Source organism: Scophthalmus maximus, chromosome 11 (assembly GCF_022379125.1).
Source record: "Scophthalmus maximus strain ysfricsl-2021 chromosome 11, ASM2237912v1, whole genome shotgun sequence".
Lineage (NCBI taxonomy): Eukaryota > Metazoa > Chordata > Actinopteri > Pleuronectiformes > Scophthalmidae > Scophthalmus > Scophthalmus maximus.
In genome coordinates, this window is record NC_061525.1 from 9207568 (window position 1) to 9220485 (window position 12918).

A 12918-nucleotide genomic window follows, 5' to 3' on the forward strand; every position below is an offset into this window, starting at 1 on the left:
GAGGAGGGGTCGGGTCTGGAGGAGCAGGGGGAGGGCCAGTGGGGCTCCAGGGGCCAGGAATGTTAATTGGGAAGATTGTTTTAATAAGGCCCTCATCTTTGCAGATGCTGGGAAAGGGTGAACTGGTGGGGCCACACAGATGGGAGGGCAGCTCACAGTGAGATATTGTCAGCAAACAGAGCTGACACAATGTGAAAGCTGTGTAAGGCACGTAGCAGGGTTTAGGCTCAAGTGGATAAAGATATTCCATGGCTCTTGGCGTGTTCACGCCTGCTTTTGCGGAGGTAAATGGATTTACTGTAATGAGCATTCAATGGTGACAAATCTGCAATCTGCATATTCGTACCAGTTTCATGTTGTGTAAAATCCTATTAAACTATGAAGACTCAGACTGACTGAGGCTGAACACAGGCAGAGGACTTGTGATGGAAATTCAAGTCTATGGAAATTGTCTGTAATAAAGGCTCAGTCTGTCGATCTGGAATACAAGCGTTGGTTTTATTGATCTCGCAAGTGGGAGAAACAACATGCGCAAAGTGATGAAACGACATGCACAAAGTGATGCTGGGTGAAATCCCCGCAGAATTGGGAGTACAGAGGTTACAGTTATACTATCAGTAGGGCGGTGCATGCGTAGGTGTGGCCCAACTATTTGTTACAAGTTAGTTATCTCACACAGAAGGTCTTCCATACAGAGCCTTGTTTGTTCTCTCTAGAAGAAGTGAAACCTACATACGGCAGCTGTCTGGCAATCAAGGGAAACAAAACCAAAAAGGAACTGTCGGGTACATCATGTTCTTTGTTATCGATGTATAGGTACAGTGTAGAGGTTCAGACATACATGAAAAGGTAACAATTTTCCATTACAGACTGCAGTGGGAAAAGAGTGAGTAATTCAGAGGCAACGAAAGAGGAAAGAGTTAATTATGGTTCAATCGTCCCATTTTCTTTATAGTGTATTATTTTCACTTGACTCAAGTAGTATTTATTAATGTTGATAGCTGGTTTTATTTGGCCAGCTCTTGTGAAACCCATCTCTTAAATGTCTGCCTCCACCCCCAAACAGAGGAAGTGGATTTTGTTTGCGGTGTTCACAGACGAGCCTGTGGAAGAGTGGCGTTTTTAAGATTCAACAGCAACATCTCCTTCCAGAATCAATGTCCTCATTACACGGCATAATCCTGAGAAAACACTGTCAGCAGTTTTCACAGCAACCAATTCTTCAGCTGAATTGAGTTCCAATGGAAACGTCGGCCACAAGGTCCTTAAAGAGATACACTTGTACAGGTACACCTCCTCTGACGTGCAATAACCTGCATTACATAGTGAGATATATGCAAAACCAAGTGCTGCCACTTGAATGTTGGCGATTTGTCATATGATAACTATGAATTACACTGATCAAATTCTTCCTCTGCTCTCAAGATTTGCCTGGATGCCGCATTTCACTCAACTGTGTGTTTCATTTACGTTTGTGTTGGCAGGAAGCAGCTTATTCACTGGATACAGTTCACAGTGGGCAGAAAGGCTACGAGCAGATCCCCATTGCCTCTGTCTGTGTTGTGTGTGAAAGGGAGAAAGAGACAGAGAATGCGAACAGCATACTGTACAGGTGTATGTGTTTGTGAGTGTGATAGTGATACATCTGCCCTTTTGTGTCTCTTTGCAGGGAGCTTCAGGCTCGAGGCGATACAGTGAGTGGTGAGAGCTGGGTTACTGGGGCTCTCGGTTCCTCCTCATCCTCTGGGAATAAGTGGTGGAGCTCCACCTATAGACAAAGCTCACAACATCGAGGACAGACTTGAATTATTCAGCTTAACTGTGCAGCCCAGTCCAACCTGGCATGACAAAATTAGTCAACAATCAATCAAATTTGACTTGTATGGCCCATATTCATAAATCATATTTTGCCTCATAGGGCTTAATAATCAGTACAAGGTGATGAGGGAGGGCAGCGATGACAATAGTAATGATAGTGGTATAATAGTAATAGATGAAAAGAGCACATATGAGAAACATCATTCTCAAGTACTGGCAGTTCACTGTTGAGTGCTCAGTGTTGATATGACCATGTCATTAAGTTATCTTTTGTGGCAAAGTTTGTGCAAACGGAAGCAATTATTTACCTCCTTCTTCCATCTTTATTATTTTATTGCAATCTGAACCTCTGGAAATACCATTTGAGTATGGGAACCGAATGGAATTCCATTGGCATCAGCTCTGCTGTGAAAATGTAATACTTCATTTAGCTTAGCCAGCCCCTAATGAGAGAAATTCTGTGTGTCTGAATGCATTTAGTAACTACAATACTTGATGTTGAGTTTCAACAGCAGGTAACTGGCTCTTTTTGAGAGTCAAAACAGCCATGAAATCACTTTCATATGAAGACACAGTGTATGGGCTGATGTATCAGGGGCTGACAAATCCCCAAATGGCTTGTGGAATCTTTTCATCCGTTACATTCAGTGTGATAATCCCATACAGATGTTTATTACACAGTTTGCGTCTTTGGAATGGTTGTTCCTATCAGGATTTAATGAGATTTGTTGTTTGATTTTTTTTCATTGGAAAAGAGACAGAGCTTCTCGAGCCTTTTTCTCTGACATTCCTGCCGGTGCAGCCCCGACACTTGAAACACTCTTTATTTTAGTCAAACTTCTGCTCACCCTGCACTCCAATCAAACAGACACTGTTTATTGAACTATGAGCTGCCAAGTCACTCTCTCACTCAGTCACTCACATAAACCTGCCTCCCCGATGCCCTCTGTGCCTTTCGCTGTGTTCACCACACGCCACCTCTCTCCCTCCGAGCCTGACGAGAAGACTTATGACCATTTAAACAAACACAGGCAGTCAATGGCCTCTCTGTCTGTGTGGCTCTGTGGCAGGGTTTCCTTTATGTGGTAAATGTGTGTGTGTGTGTGTGTGTGTGTGTGTGTGTGTGTGTGTGTGTGTGTGTGTGTGTGTGTGTGTGTGTGTGTGTGTGTGTGTGTGTGTGTGTGTGTGTGTGTGTGTGTGCGTGCGTGCGTGCGTGCGTGCGTGCGTGCGTGCGTGCGTGCGTGCGTGCGCGCGCGCGCTTGTGTTACATTATGCACAGACATAATTGCTGGTGGATACTAAGGCCTATAAGGTCTACATGTGTTTGTTAAGGTGTGTAACGTAGAGAATGACCCGCTGAGATTGAAGCCCCTACAGTTGGCGCGGCAACCTCGCTGGGCCACAGCGAGTGCAGACATGCCCTCTGCTGTGCCAGTGAAAGGTCCGTAAATGCCATGGCAGAGCACAGTGTAAATGCCTTTACCCCCCTCGCCTTCCCCCTGCTTTACTCAACACGCACACGGCAGCAGCCTGATTCATTTCCCTACATTGCGTTGTTTACATTTGTAGCTGTATATCTCCTCTGTTAGTAGTACATGTACCACTCATTCTCTGGACGCTGATGAAAGGGACACATCTGATCTTCAGCTGTCGATGTCGTCAAATGATTTTATTCCAATTATAGCACGTAAGACAAGTCTAAGGAGCATGTTGAGAGGAACCTACTGCAAAGGCCTGTGTTTTGTTTATTTGCTAATAGTCTTGCATAGTTTATTTATTTAGGCTCTCAATATTTATAGTAGTTAATCAGGGCATCCTGTCTCCGTTCAATGACATGACATCACATGCGTGTGTGTGTGTGTGTGTGTGTGTGTGTGTGTGTGTGTGTGTGTGTGTGTGTGTGTGTGTGTGTGTGTGTGTGTGTGTGTGTGTGTGTGTGTGTGTGTGTGTGTGTGTGTGTGTGTGTGTGTGTGTGTGTGTGAGAGAAGGATGACCTCATGGCATTCAAGGTGTGCAGGTGCAAACCCTAAAGGCCAGTTGGGTAATAGTGTGTCTGCTCTCGCTGACATATTTACGGGTGTCCACGAGGTATCTCGCGGTCAACCAGGCACTTAGGCTGTCAAGCGTTTTTAACCAATGCGACTCTGCAGATGTGACCTCATACTGGATGTCACGGTTGTCTAGAGGGCTGCTATTGTTTTCCAAATGATTTATCAATATAGCATTTCAAAATTAATGGGAAAACAATACATTTAATCCTAAAAGAAGAAAAAAAACATTGAGCAGATGGCTTAGGAAAACATATGATGTCTTTGTTGTGATGTCTACTGTTATTTACAACTTCCCAATTTGTCAGTTTTATCTCTGCATTTGTGCATACTGTTACTGTGAAGTTTATATCCATAATCACCTATCCCAGAAAGCATTATGGGCTTGCTCAGCTCAGCTTGCATGCTGCAGGATAGGATAGGGTGTCTGCAGGGTGGACAAGGGGGCATGAGCTCAGAGCTGAGGAACGAGAGCCAGATTGCGAATGAGAGGGGAGTCTGCCATGTCCAATCTGATCTCCTTGGTGGTGGGGTCAGGCGAGGAACAAGGGATTGAGAAGGAGGAGTGAGAGGAGGGAGGCAGTGATTCTCCAGAGTACAGGAGTCCTGTTATATCCTCACACCCACCAGCAAACTACACATGTGTGCAGTGTAAACACACACACACACACACACATGCCGCTGGCAAATTATCCAACTGCAACAGCCTTCGCAATAGAGTGGCACAGGTTAACACACCACCGCTATGAGCGTGTCTTTGATGTAAGCTGCTCAGTGTGTGTGAGCTGAGAGAGAGAGAGAGAGAGGTAAGATAAGGGGGTCAAATGTTGAGAGGGCAGGGAGAAATTTAGAGACAAAGTGGGAGGTACATAGAAGGAGAGGACGAGAGGTGTTTTTCCCACAGGACAGAGCTGCAGGCAAGGTGAGGGGCATTAATCTGGATAGCTGTGAACAAGGCAGAGATTTGTTTATGGCAAAAACAACTCTCATGAAGTAGCAGAGGCATTATGTTGTACAGTGAGTAAAAAGCACTGGAGAGGAGATCATCTAATGTAAACCCCATTTTAATACCCATAACCCTGTCATTTGACCAGAATGGAATAGCTTTAGATATGATTCCACTACTGTGAATATGTGAGTTTTCTTCAAATTGAATTTATTTATTTCTTAAATGATCAAATTAACACTGCATTTATGTTGTTATTTCAACATTAACTTCTCCTGTCACTGCCTCAAAGTGTTGGACAAAGAGACAGAGCCATTCTGCTGCAGCTGGGTCTGGAAGCAGTCGCACATAACCAGGAACATCTGGAGCTGCTTAGCCATTTGATATTTTCTTGGTATTCGTTTTACAGTCCATTCATCCCACTCTCATATCCTCAGGTAATATTTGAGCATGTTTGACCCCTGATAGCCTGACATTGTGGCAGCTTGTGAAGCAAATAGAGCAAAGTTGTTCTATTTAATGGAAGAAAAAACAGGAGGACAGACGGAATGGAAGAGAGATAGATTATCTCCCATTATATGGCACATTCTCCCTCCTTTTAAGCTTTAGCTACTGTTCTTCCTTTCTTTGGCTGCCTTTTTCTGTTGTTATCATTCATTCTGCTTCCCTTATGGTGCGAGACACATCCACTCTGCTACGAGGGGGGGGAAAGCCCAAGGCGAGACCCATGCTCTGCTCTGTGTCTCTGCAGGATTGACTCTGGGTGCCTTCTGATAAATCTTAAAGCCCAAGTGGGTCTGTTTTTGTATCCTTTCAAAGATTTGCAGGGAAGCTTGTTGTACTTGGTTTAATTTCCTCAGAACAAAACTCATCTGATCTTCCCACCCAGACTTGTGTGTGGCATTAAGTCTTCATTTTCATTAATGTTGGATGGGCAGCACAAGAATCTCATTTTAATTTGACATTTAAACATCTGTTTTCAATTTCCTGAGGCAAAGACTGTGTGTGTGTGTGTGTGTGTGTGTGTGTGTGTGTGTGTATGTGTGTGTGTGTGTGTGTGTGTGTGTGTGTGTGTGTGTGTGTGTGTGTGTGTGTGTGTGCGTGTGTGCGTGTGTGCACGCGTGGAAGAGGGATAGTTTGTGGGGGTGATGAACCTGGGAGTTGTCAGAGCTGAGAGCAGCCATCTCAGCTGACCTTTAAACGCGGGTTTAGGTGTAAGAAATGATGGCGGCTAATTGCGTTAGCCTCAGCACAGTTCCAATTTGCTACTGTGGACCCAGAGATGAATTTATCGCACAGTAAGGCAAAGTGTGGTTCGACTTGGCTTTTCAGAGCCCAGCAGATGTTGCCTGCAAACTGAACCTCTGCTTTGATAGATACCGTTGTCTTATGCAGAGTCAGCTGTTTGTCTTGCAGGGAGAGTTGTCAACCAGATGAGATACAATGCATTTTTATATTTAGCCTAGGGGAAAGTGGACAATGGAGGAAATGCCTTTCATCTTGACAAGGTGTATTGACATCTGTCCCCAGATAATTCACTCATTGTTGTTCATCCCATCACCAGCATATTTCAGAAAATCCAGGACAGACAAAGAGGCGTCTTCATGCTGGGACCTGTGACTTTGGCCCATTTTCACATATTAAGTCACAAACTGAAAAAATCTGTACGCACGCACGCACGCACACACACACGCACTGAGCTTGGCCTGTTAATAGCGAAGGAAATATTATCTGCTAGGGGACAGCTGCAGTCGCACTAGGGAGACAGAATGGTAGAGTAGGCTCATTATCCCAAACACAGACCACACCACCCACACACACACTTTCAGGACAGTGCACAGCGTGAGAGCCTCTCTATCTCATTTTTTTCCCATTCAGTTCTGGATCCCAGAACATGGACAGTGAGGGAGTCAGGAGAGCTGGGCCGTATGCAGTAGAAATACAGGAAGGGGAGTCGCTGGATGCCTTATTTAAAAACCTGGGGGCCAGAGGCAACCAATTCCACCACAGCTCCGGATCTGACAGGGCTTCTGGCGGAAGAGTTGGGGCTTTGTACCCCATCCAGATCTGGGTCCATCTGTCTGTCTGGCAGACTGTCTGGCTGCCGCTGCCTCCCTCTTACTCACCCTGCCTCCATCCCAAAGGATTTTTTTTTTTTTTTTTGACTACACAGATGTTCAGGGCTGTCCGCTGCGCTACACTCAGCTGTGTTTATAACAAAGAGGTGTTGGTTTGGAGGAGGAGAGAGGGCAGTGAGGTGGGGGAGCGAGTGCTGAGGAGGAGGGGTGGAGGTCAGTGCGCTGTTGGTGTAAACACTGGATGATGCCAGCTCTCCCTCTGGCCTCCAGCTAGTTGGTACAGCATCCCTTTTTTTTCCTCTTTTTTTTTCTCCACACACATCCCGTATTATTTTCCGGAGGGACAGATGCATCTGCATGTTAGCTGAAACAGTTACAGTGAGGCCAGCAGGGGAGGTAGAGACCAACTGAGAGGAGATGTGCTGCACTTAATGTAACAGTTGAAGTTACTGAGCTCGCTCATCCAAGCATTTATTGCAGTCTCTGCATTAGCATGCAGGGAAAATGTGAATTTTCTCACACATTCTTCCCTATTACGTTCTTATGTATACATACTGTTGATAAACAGGATATTGCTCAGTCATGACCACTGATGCATGATGTTAGGACATACAGTATACTTTACCACAGAAAATCATCATCAGAAAGCAATGTTTGCACATAAAAAATGCATGTTTGCATATTATCTGAGCCAGATTTGGATACAGCTTCTTCAATGTCTGACTCACCTTGCGGCTTACTTTGACATTAAGGCTCTTAAGAGCAGGTTGACCTTGCTGATACAAACTGAGACGGTGTTTCTTCAGATGGAGATGGTTCTCTAATGGATCGGATGTTTAGTGTATACATTTGCATTCCTGGAGGACTGTATCTGCCTTTAAGAGCACCAAATGAGCTCACTCACCACACAGCTGCACCACTGAGTTTGAGTTGGATCAGAGTGAGAGTAGACAATGTTTCAAGCAAACACTCACTCATTATTCATTTGAGTACAGCCCAGTGTTCATACATCTGGAGATGTATTCCTCCTCCTCCTCCTCTTCTTCACTCGCAGCCACCACACACAAGTTAAAAATATCTGATCAATCCTTTTGCTTTACTTCTGATAAATCGTTTTTTCAATGCTTAAGAATTGATCATTGAAGAGATGTTAGAGCTGTGCCGGTGCAGCGAATGACTGGGAAAAGCTATTACAGCCCATCATTTTCTGAAGTCATGTTGTTACTGTTGGATTGCATTCCTACTCCTTGTTAGAAGAAGCAGAGAGCAGTACCTAACAGAAGCAGCTTAAAGGGTTTAGTCAGGAATTTGTTGGCTGTCAGTAGGTGAGGGGTCCAGACTTTGATCTGTAACTAAGGTGACTTTAGAGCAAACTGAGGAGCATGAGACAGTGGACGGCAAAAGCTTAGTTTTATCCCCATAACACAGACAAAACCCACACGCATAAATTCACATGCATACAAAGAGAAAACAATGCACACACTGCACTGACATCACATACTTTGTGTGTGGCCTGAAATACAGCCTGAATTTTACAAGCACTTAAATATATATGTATACGCATAGGAGCTGGGAAAATGATTACTGGCATGCTGTCTGCTGAAGTGAGCTTGTTGCTTTTTCATTACTTTCTCCCCTTTCAATAAACCTCCAGTTGATCTTTCACAGCAGAGATTTGGAGTCCAGAGATATGCTGTTGCTCAGGTCCTCAGAAAATGGACATCGATCTGCTTGTTGCAACTACCAGTTAGTAATGATATTGATATGATATTCTGATAAGGCAGGCAGGCTAAGACAAATGATTCTAGGTGAGACAGCTCCTGCGTTTTTACATTCAGCCCCAAATGAAAATCAGAGTTGCTCATTTAATCTCTTTGGATCCCCCATCTATTAGTATCAAACTTGTGTGAATCCCTAATATCCGATAATGGAAATCCATGGCTGTGTCATCTTATTCATACCACCTTCACCAGGGAAAATCAATGCAAATAGGAATCATGTCCTACGAAAGTTCTTACCAAGGCAGCGATGGTGGATTGGATATAATGTAGATTTTCATCGGTGTCAAGATACCATGGGTGTATGAGCACGGGGGATGTGAATACAAAGTGTCAGGGAGAGATGAAGAAGCGATGATGGAGAGGTTATGATCAGCCTGTACTGAAGTGTGTGTGTGTGTGTGTGTGTGTGTGTGTGTGTGTGTGTGTGTGTGTGTGTGTGTGTGTGTGTGTGTGTGTGTGTGTGTGTGTGTGTGTGTGTGTGTGTGTGTGTGTGTGTGTGTGTGTGTGTGTGTGTGTGTGTGTGTGTGTGTGTGTTTGATTGAATCTAGGTCTGTTTGGTTCGGTCAACAAAGACCAAGGTCATTGCTTTTAGAGATGATGATGATGGGCACAAATGTGTTCATCACTGCTGTTGTAAAGCTTATTGACAATAATGTTTTGTAGAGGCAAGCAGGACATTAAGATATGACCTTTATGAATGTAACAACAACTTTAATACTTGTTGATTTTTAAAATGTTATCTTTTTCTTTCTTTTATGGCTTCCTTGCTTTACTTATCCTTAAGGATTATATATTGACATTTTTTCTATCTTTTTCTGTTTCCTTGCAGTCCTACGAGATGACTTCAGACAAAATCCTGCAGATGTGATTGTGGCAGCAGGAGAACCAGCAGTCCTGGAGTGTCAACCTCCACGTGGACATCCTGAACCCACCATATCATGGAAAAAAGATGGAGTAAACATTGATGACCGAGATGAGAGGATCACTGTAAGTAGACAGATTTTTTGACGTAACCTACAGTGACTTTATCGTATACTGGGATGTGGATGAGATAGAATGAACCAGTGATGCAAGTCAAGACATTACCAACTATGTAGTGTTTTTTAAAAGATTGATTTTATTTGACTAATTATTCTCATACAGCAATTTACAAACCCAAATCAGTCCATTTTGGTGGTTACAACCTTTAACGACTAAGGTTTTAGAATCAGTCTAGCTTCATTAGTCAGCAGCAGTGCATTGATTAGGGATGGCTTGCTGATTAAATCGACCAGGAGAACCATAGATCAGGAGGGAGAAATGAGCCGACCAGAATCTAAGAGAAGAAAGTTGTACTCAGCAGCAGCAGCATCTGCAGAATCCAAACAGCTCTCTACATCTTATTTACAACGAAACCCCCAATTACTCAGCCTTAATTAAAAGAACAATCTGCCAGCACTGCAGTAACAATCGTCTCTACTTGCTTGCTTACTAAAGACCTGTCTTGAATAGCCCTCGCTCAAAGTGTTTCAACCAAATATGACTTTGTGTCCATGGTCATTTTTTCCTTGAGCAGGAAAATGCTTCTAGTTGTGTTTGATTATACTGATTGGATGTGAGCTACAGGGAAGTGAAGGCCCTGACTCTGCCCTCGGCTAGTAGGTAGTCAGAAGGAAGAAGTTAGCGATGGGTCTGGATCCCATTTCAGATCTGACTGTTGGGGTTTCAAAGTTCCGACTGCACATTGTGTAGTTGTTGAGCAGTCACATAGTTTGTCCCCCCAAGTGCTGACAATGGTTAACTTAACAGAACAGTCATGGAAAAATGAAATCTTTCCCAGATAATAAATACAAGGTACTAACAAAGAAGGTCTGCTCTGAATGTCTGTAGCGTAGCAGCCTACCCAAGGTAGTTGTGCTCAATACATTTTCATTACTGGGTATGTTGGCAGTCTTCAGTGGACATAAACACAGTTTTGCTCAGTGAGGGCCAGTTGAGGTTGAGCGCATTGAGCTGTTGACTGTAACTCCTAAACAGTGAGAGTACTCTCCCTCCCTCTGTTGTTATTTTTTTCCAAGCAACACAGGCAGAAGATTGAGAGTTCGTGTCTGGCCACTGAGCAGCATTACTGACAGAAACAAGCGCATAACCTAGTTTAAAAGGAATTCAATCAAACCTGCTACTGAGTTTAGAGTCTAGTGTTAAGGTTGAGGTACTTTGAGGACAAAGCACCATAGTATGACTCTTGCACACATGGCCTTTCCCATAATTATATTTTAGCTCCACTGAACACACACATTCGATTTTGGTTGTTTATTTCTACATAGCAACATTTCTACACCCTGCATGGTGGAAGTGAGGACTTATCTCACTGCTGTAGATTTGATTCTGTGCACTGATGGGTGAAATCCTTGGAGTACGCACTGTGAACACTGCTGCTTCAACACAGGCTAAATGACTCAGTTGTGTCCTTGTAGCCTGCAGCGGTGTTGGGCCTTCTGTGGAACAGAAAACAGGATCTGGTGGATTTTAACAGCTGGTGTTGCTCACCGTAAACTTCCCGTCATGCACACAAAACCTCACGCTCCTAAGTGTTCCCAAACGACCACTCTTAAAGTAGTGCTAGACGTCATGTATGACCATCGGAGTCTGTGTGATCAGCTGTGATGACAGATGGGAGTCTGGACTCGGGACACCCATGTTAACAGATCAAGTTGTGTTAGAAACAGGACAATCAAGGGGCCGATGTCAAAAATGTGTTTACAGTACAGTAAATCTGGTCAGGAGTGATTGACGAGAGGAAGGCCGAGGGTGGAATCTTTATGTGTTGAACAGCTGAGCTCGTCAAAGGGCCCCCTCATCCAGCCTGCATTGTTGCGTTCAGATCAGTCAATTCCTTCCACCACGCAACATGCTTGAACGTGCAATCTCCTTGGTGATCAGTGGTGATCAGAGCGGGGTCGCTAACCACCTGCAGTGGGGATTTTCTCCCTGCACTGCACGTTGCTGGGATGGGTCGACTTGGCTCTGGTGGTTTCAGCATAACGGAGAGGGAGTGAACTTCAGAGAGAAAGACTTCAGAGGAAACCCTTGAATTTTTCTATCTATTTTAGTCAGCTGCGTGTAGACTCCAATGTCGTGATGCATGCCATCTCACTTATATACGTGGTTTCATGAGTTTCAAAGAGAGCCATAAAAAAGTGAGGTACTTTGCTGTTGAGTTCAAATATGAACAGGCTTCTCCAGCCAATCTGACCTTCAAGGTTAGTTCATATTTCTGCATTAGCACAGTAGAGCCGCGTAACTTATGTCTTTGTTAACCCCGCAGCCTGACGTTTCCTCCTACCATGTGTTTCAGTGGCTGGACAAGCCTCATTCTGCCTCAATAAGTTTAATGGTCGTACACATCGTCTCTTCCGACATCTTCTCCTTCTTTCTTTGCAGTAATTTCAGTAGAACTAACTGCTGTTCAACATTTATTAGCTCCAACTCCAACATGATTCACTCAGTATCTGTCACTTTTGGAGTAAACAGTTTAAACACAGTGCCATTGCAACGGCCAGCTCTCGCCTTGGCAGTGAAAAGACAAACCTACAGGCACAGCAACATACACGTATGTATGTGCAGGCTCTGCGTGGATCTAAGCAGAAGTATAAACCCTGCAATGTCGCTGTGACACTAGCAGCAGCTGGCCACATGCCTCTCAGCTTGATCAAATAGGTCTTTCAGGAACAATTAGGTAACAATAAATAAACTGAAAAAGGAAAATTGCCAGTGTTTAGACCTCGCCCATTGTCTTTAGAGTCTGTCGGCAGCTTCGTAAATGGCTAAATGCAGCACATTGTCCTCCTCCTTTTGTGCAATGTAGTTGTGGCTAATTATCAGCCAGGAAAATGAATACCAACAGGGCTGAATGGGGGCTTTTGCATTATCAGCATTGCCAAATGACATGAGACAAAAGGCAAGAGGATAGAGCCATCTCCCTGTAATGCCGGGATAATGGTCAGATTGTTGTGGCTTTCAGCAGCGTGTGTGCTGTTCTGTGTGGAGAGAGGATATGCATGCAGAGAAAAAGAGGACCGCTGCTGCATTCATTTACTTTAGCCCGGTCTCTGAGTCCCTGCTGCTCTGGCACTCTAAATATGCCTGGGGAGAGAGGGGAAACTGCCACAGACACACAGAGGTAGGAATATGGAGAGAGAGCGGTCCGGCCTTTAAGTGGATCCTCATGTCAAAGCCCAGTGGAACCAACATTACGCCCCCCTCTT

General features: G+C 44.3%; 1 protein-coding gene across 4 annotated transcripts in view; it reads left to right on the forward strand.

The window, feature by feature from the left end:
* The window catches only part of robo1 (roundabout, axon guidance receptor, homolog 1 (Drosophila)), a 278020-nt gene that overhangs the window by 225875 nt on the left and 39227 nt on the right, over window positions 1-12918 (forward strand). For all 4 annotated transcript variants that reach the window (XM_035623252.2, XM_047335711.1, XM_035623253.2 and 1 more), the window contains one exon: window positions 9501-9658. In XM_035623252.2, the coding sequence (XP_035479145.1) occupies window positions 9501-9658 (158 nt within the window). The remainder of the gene's footprint in view (window positions 1-9500; window positions 9659-12918) is intronic.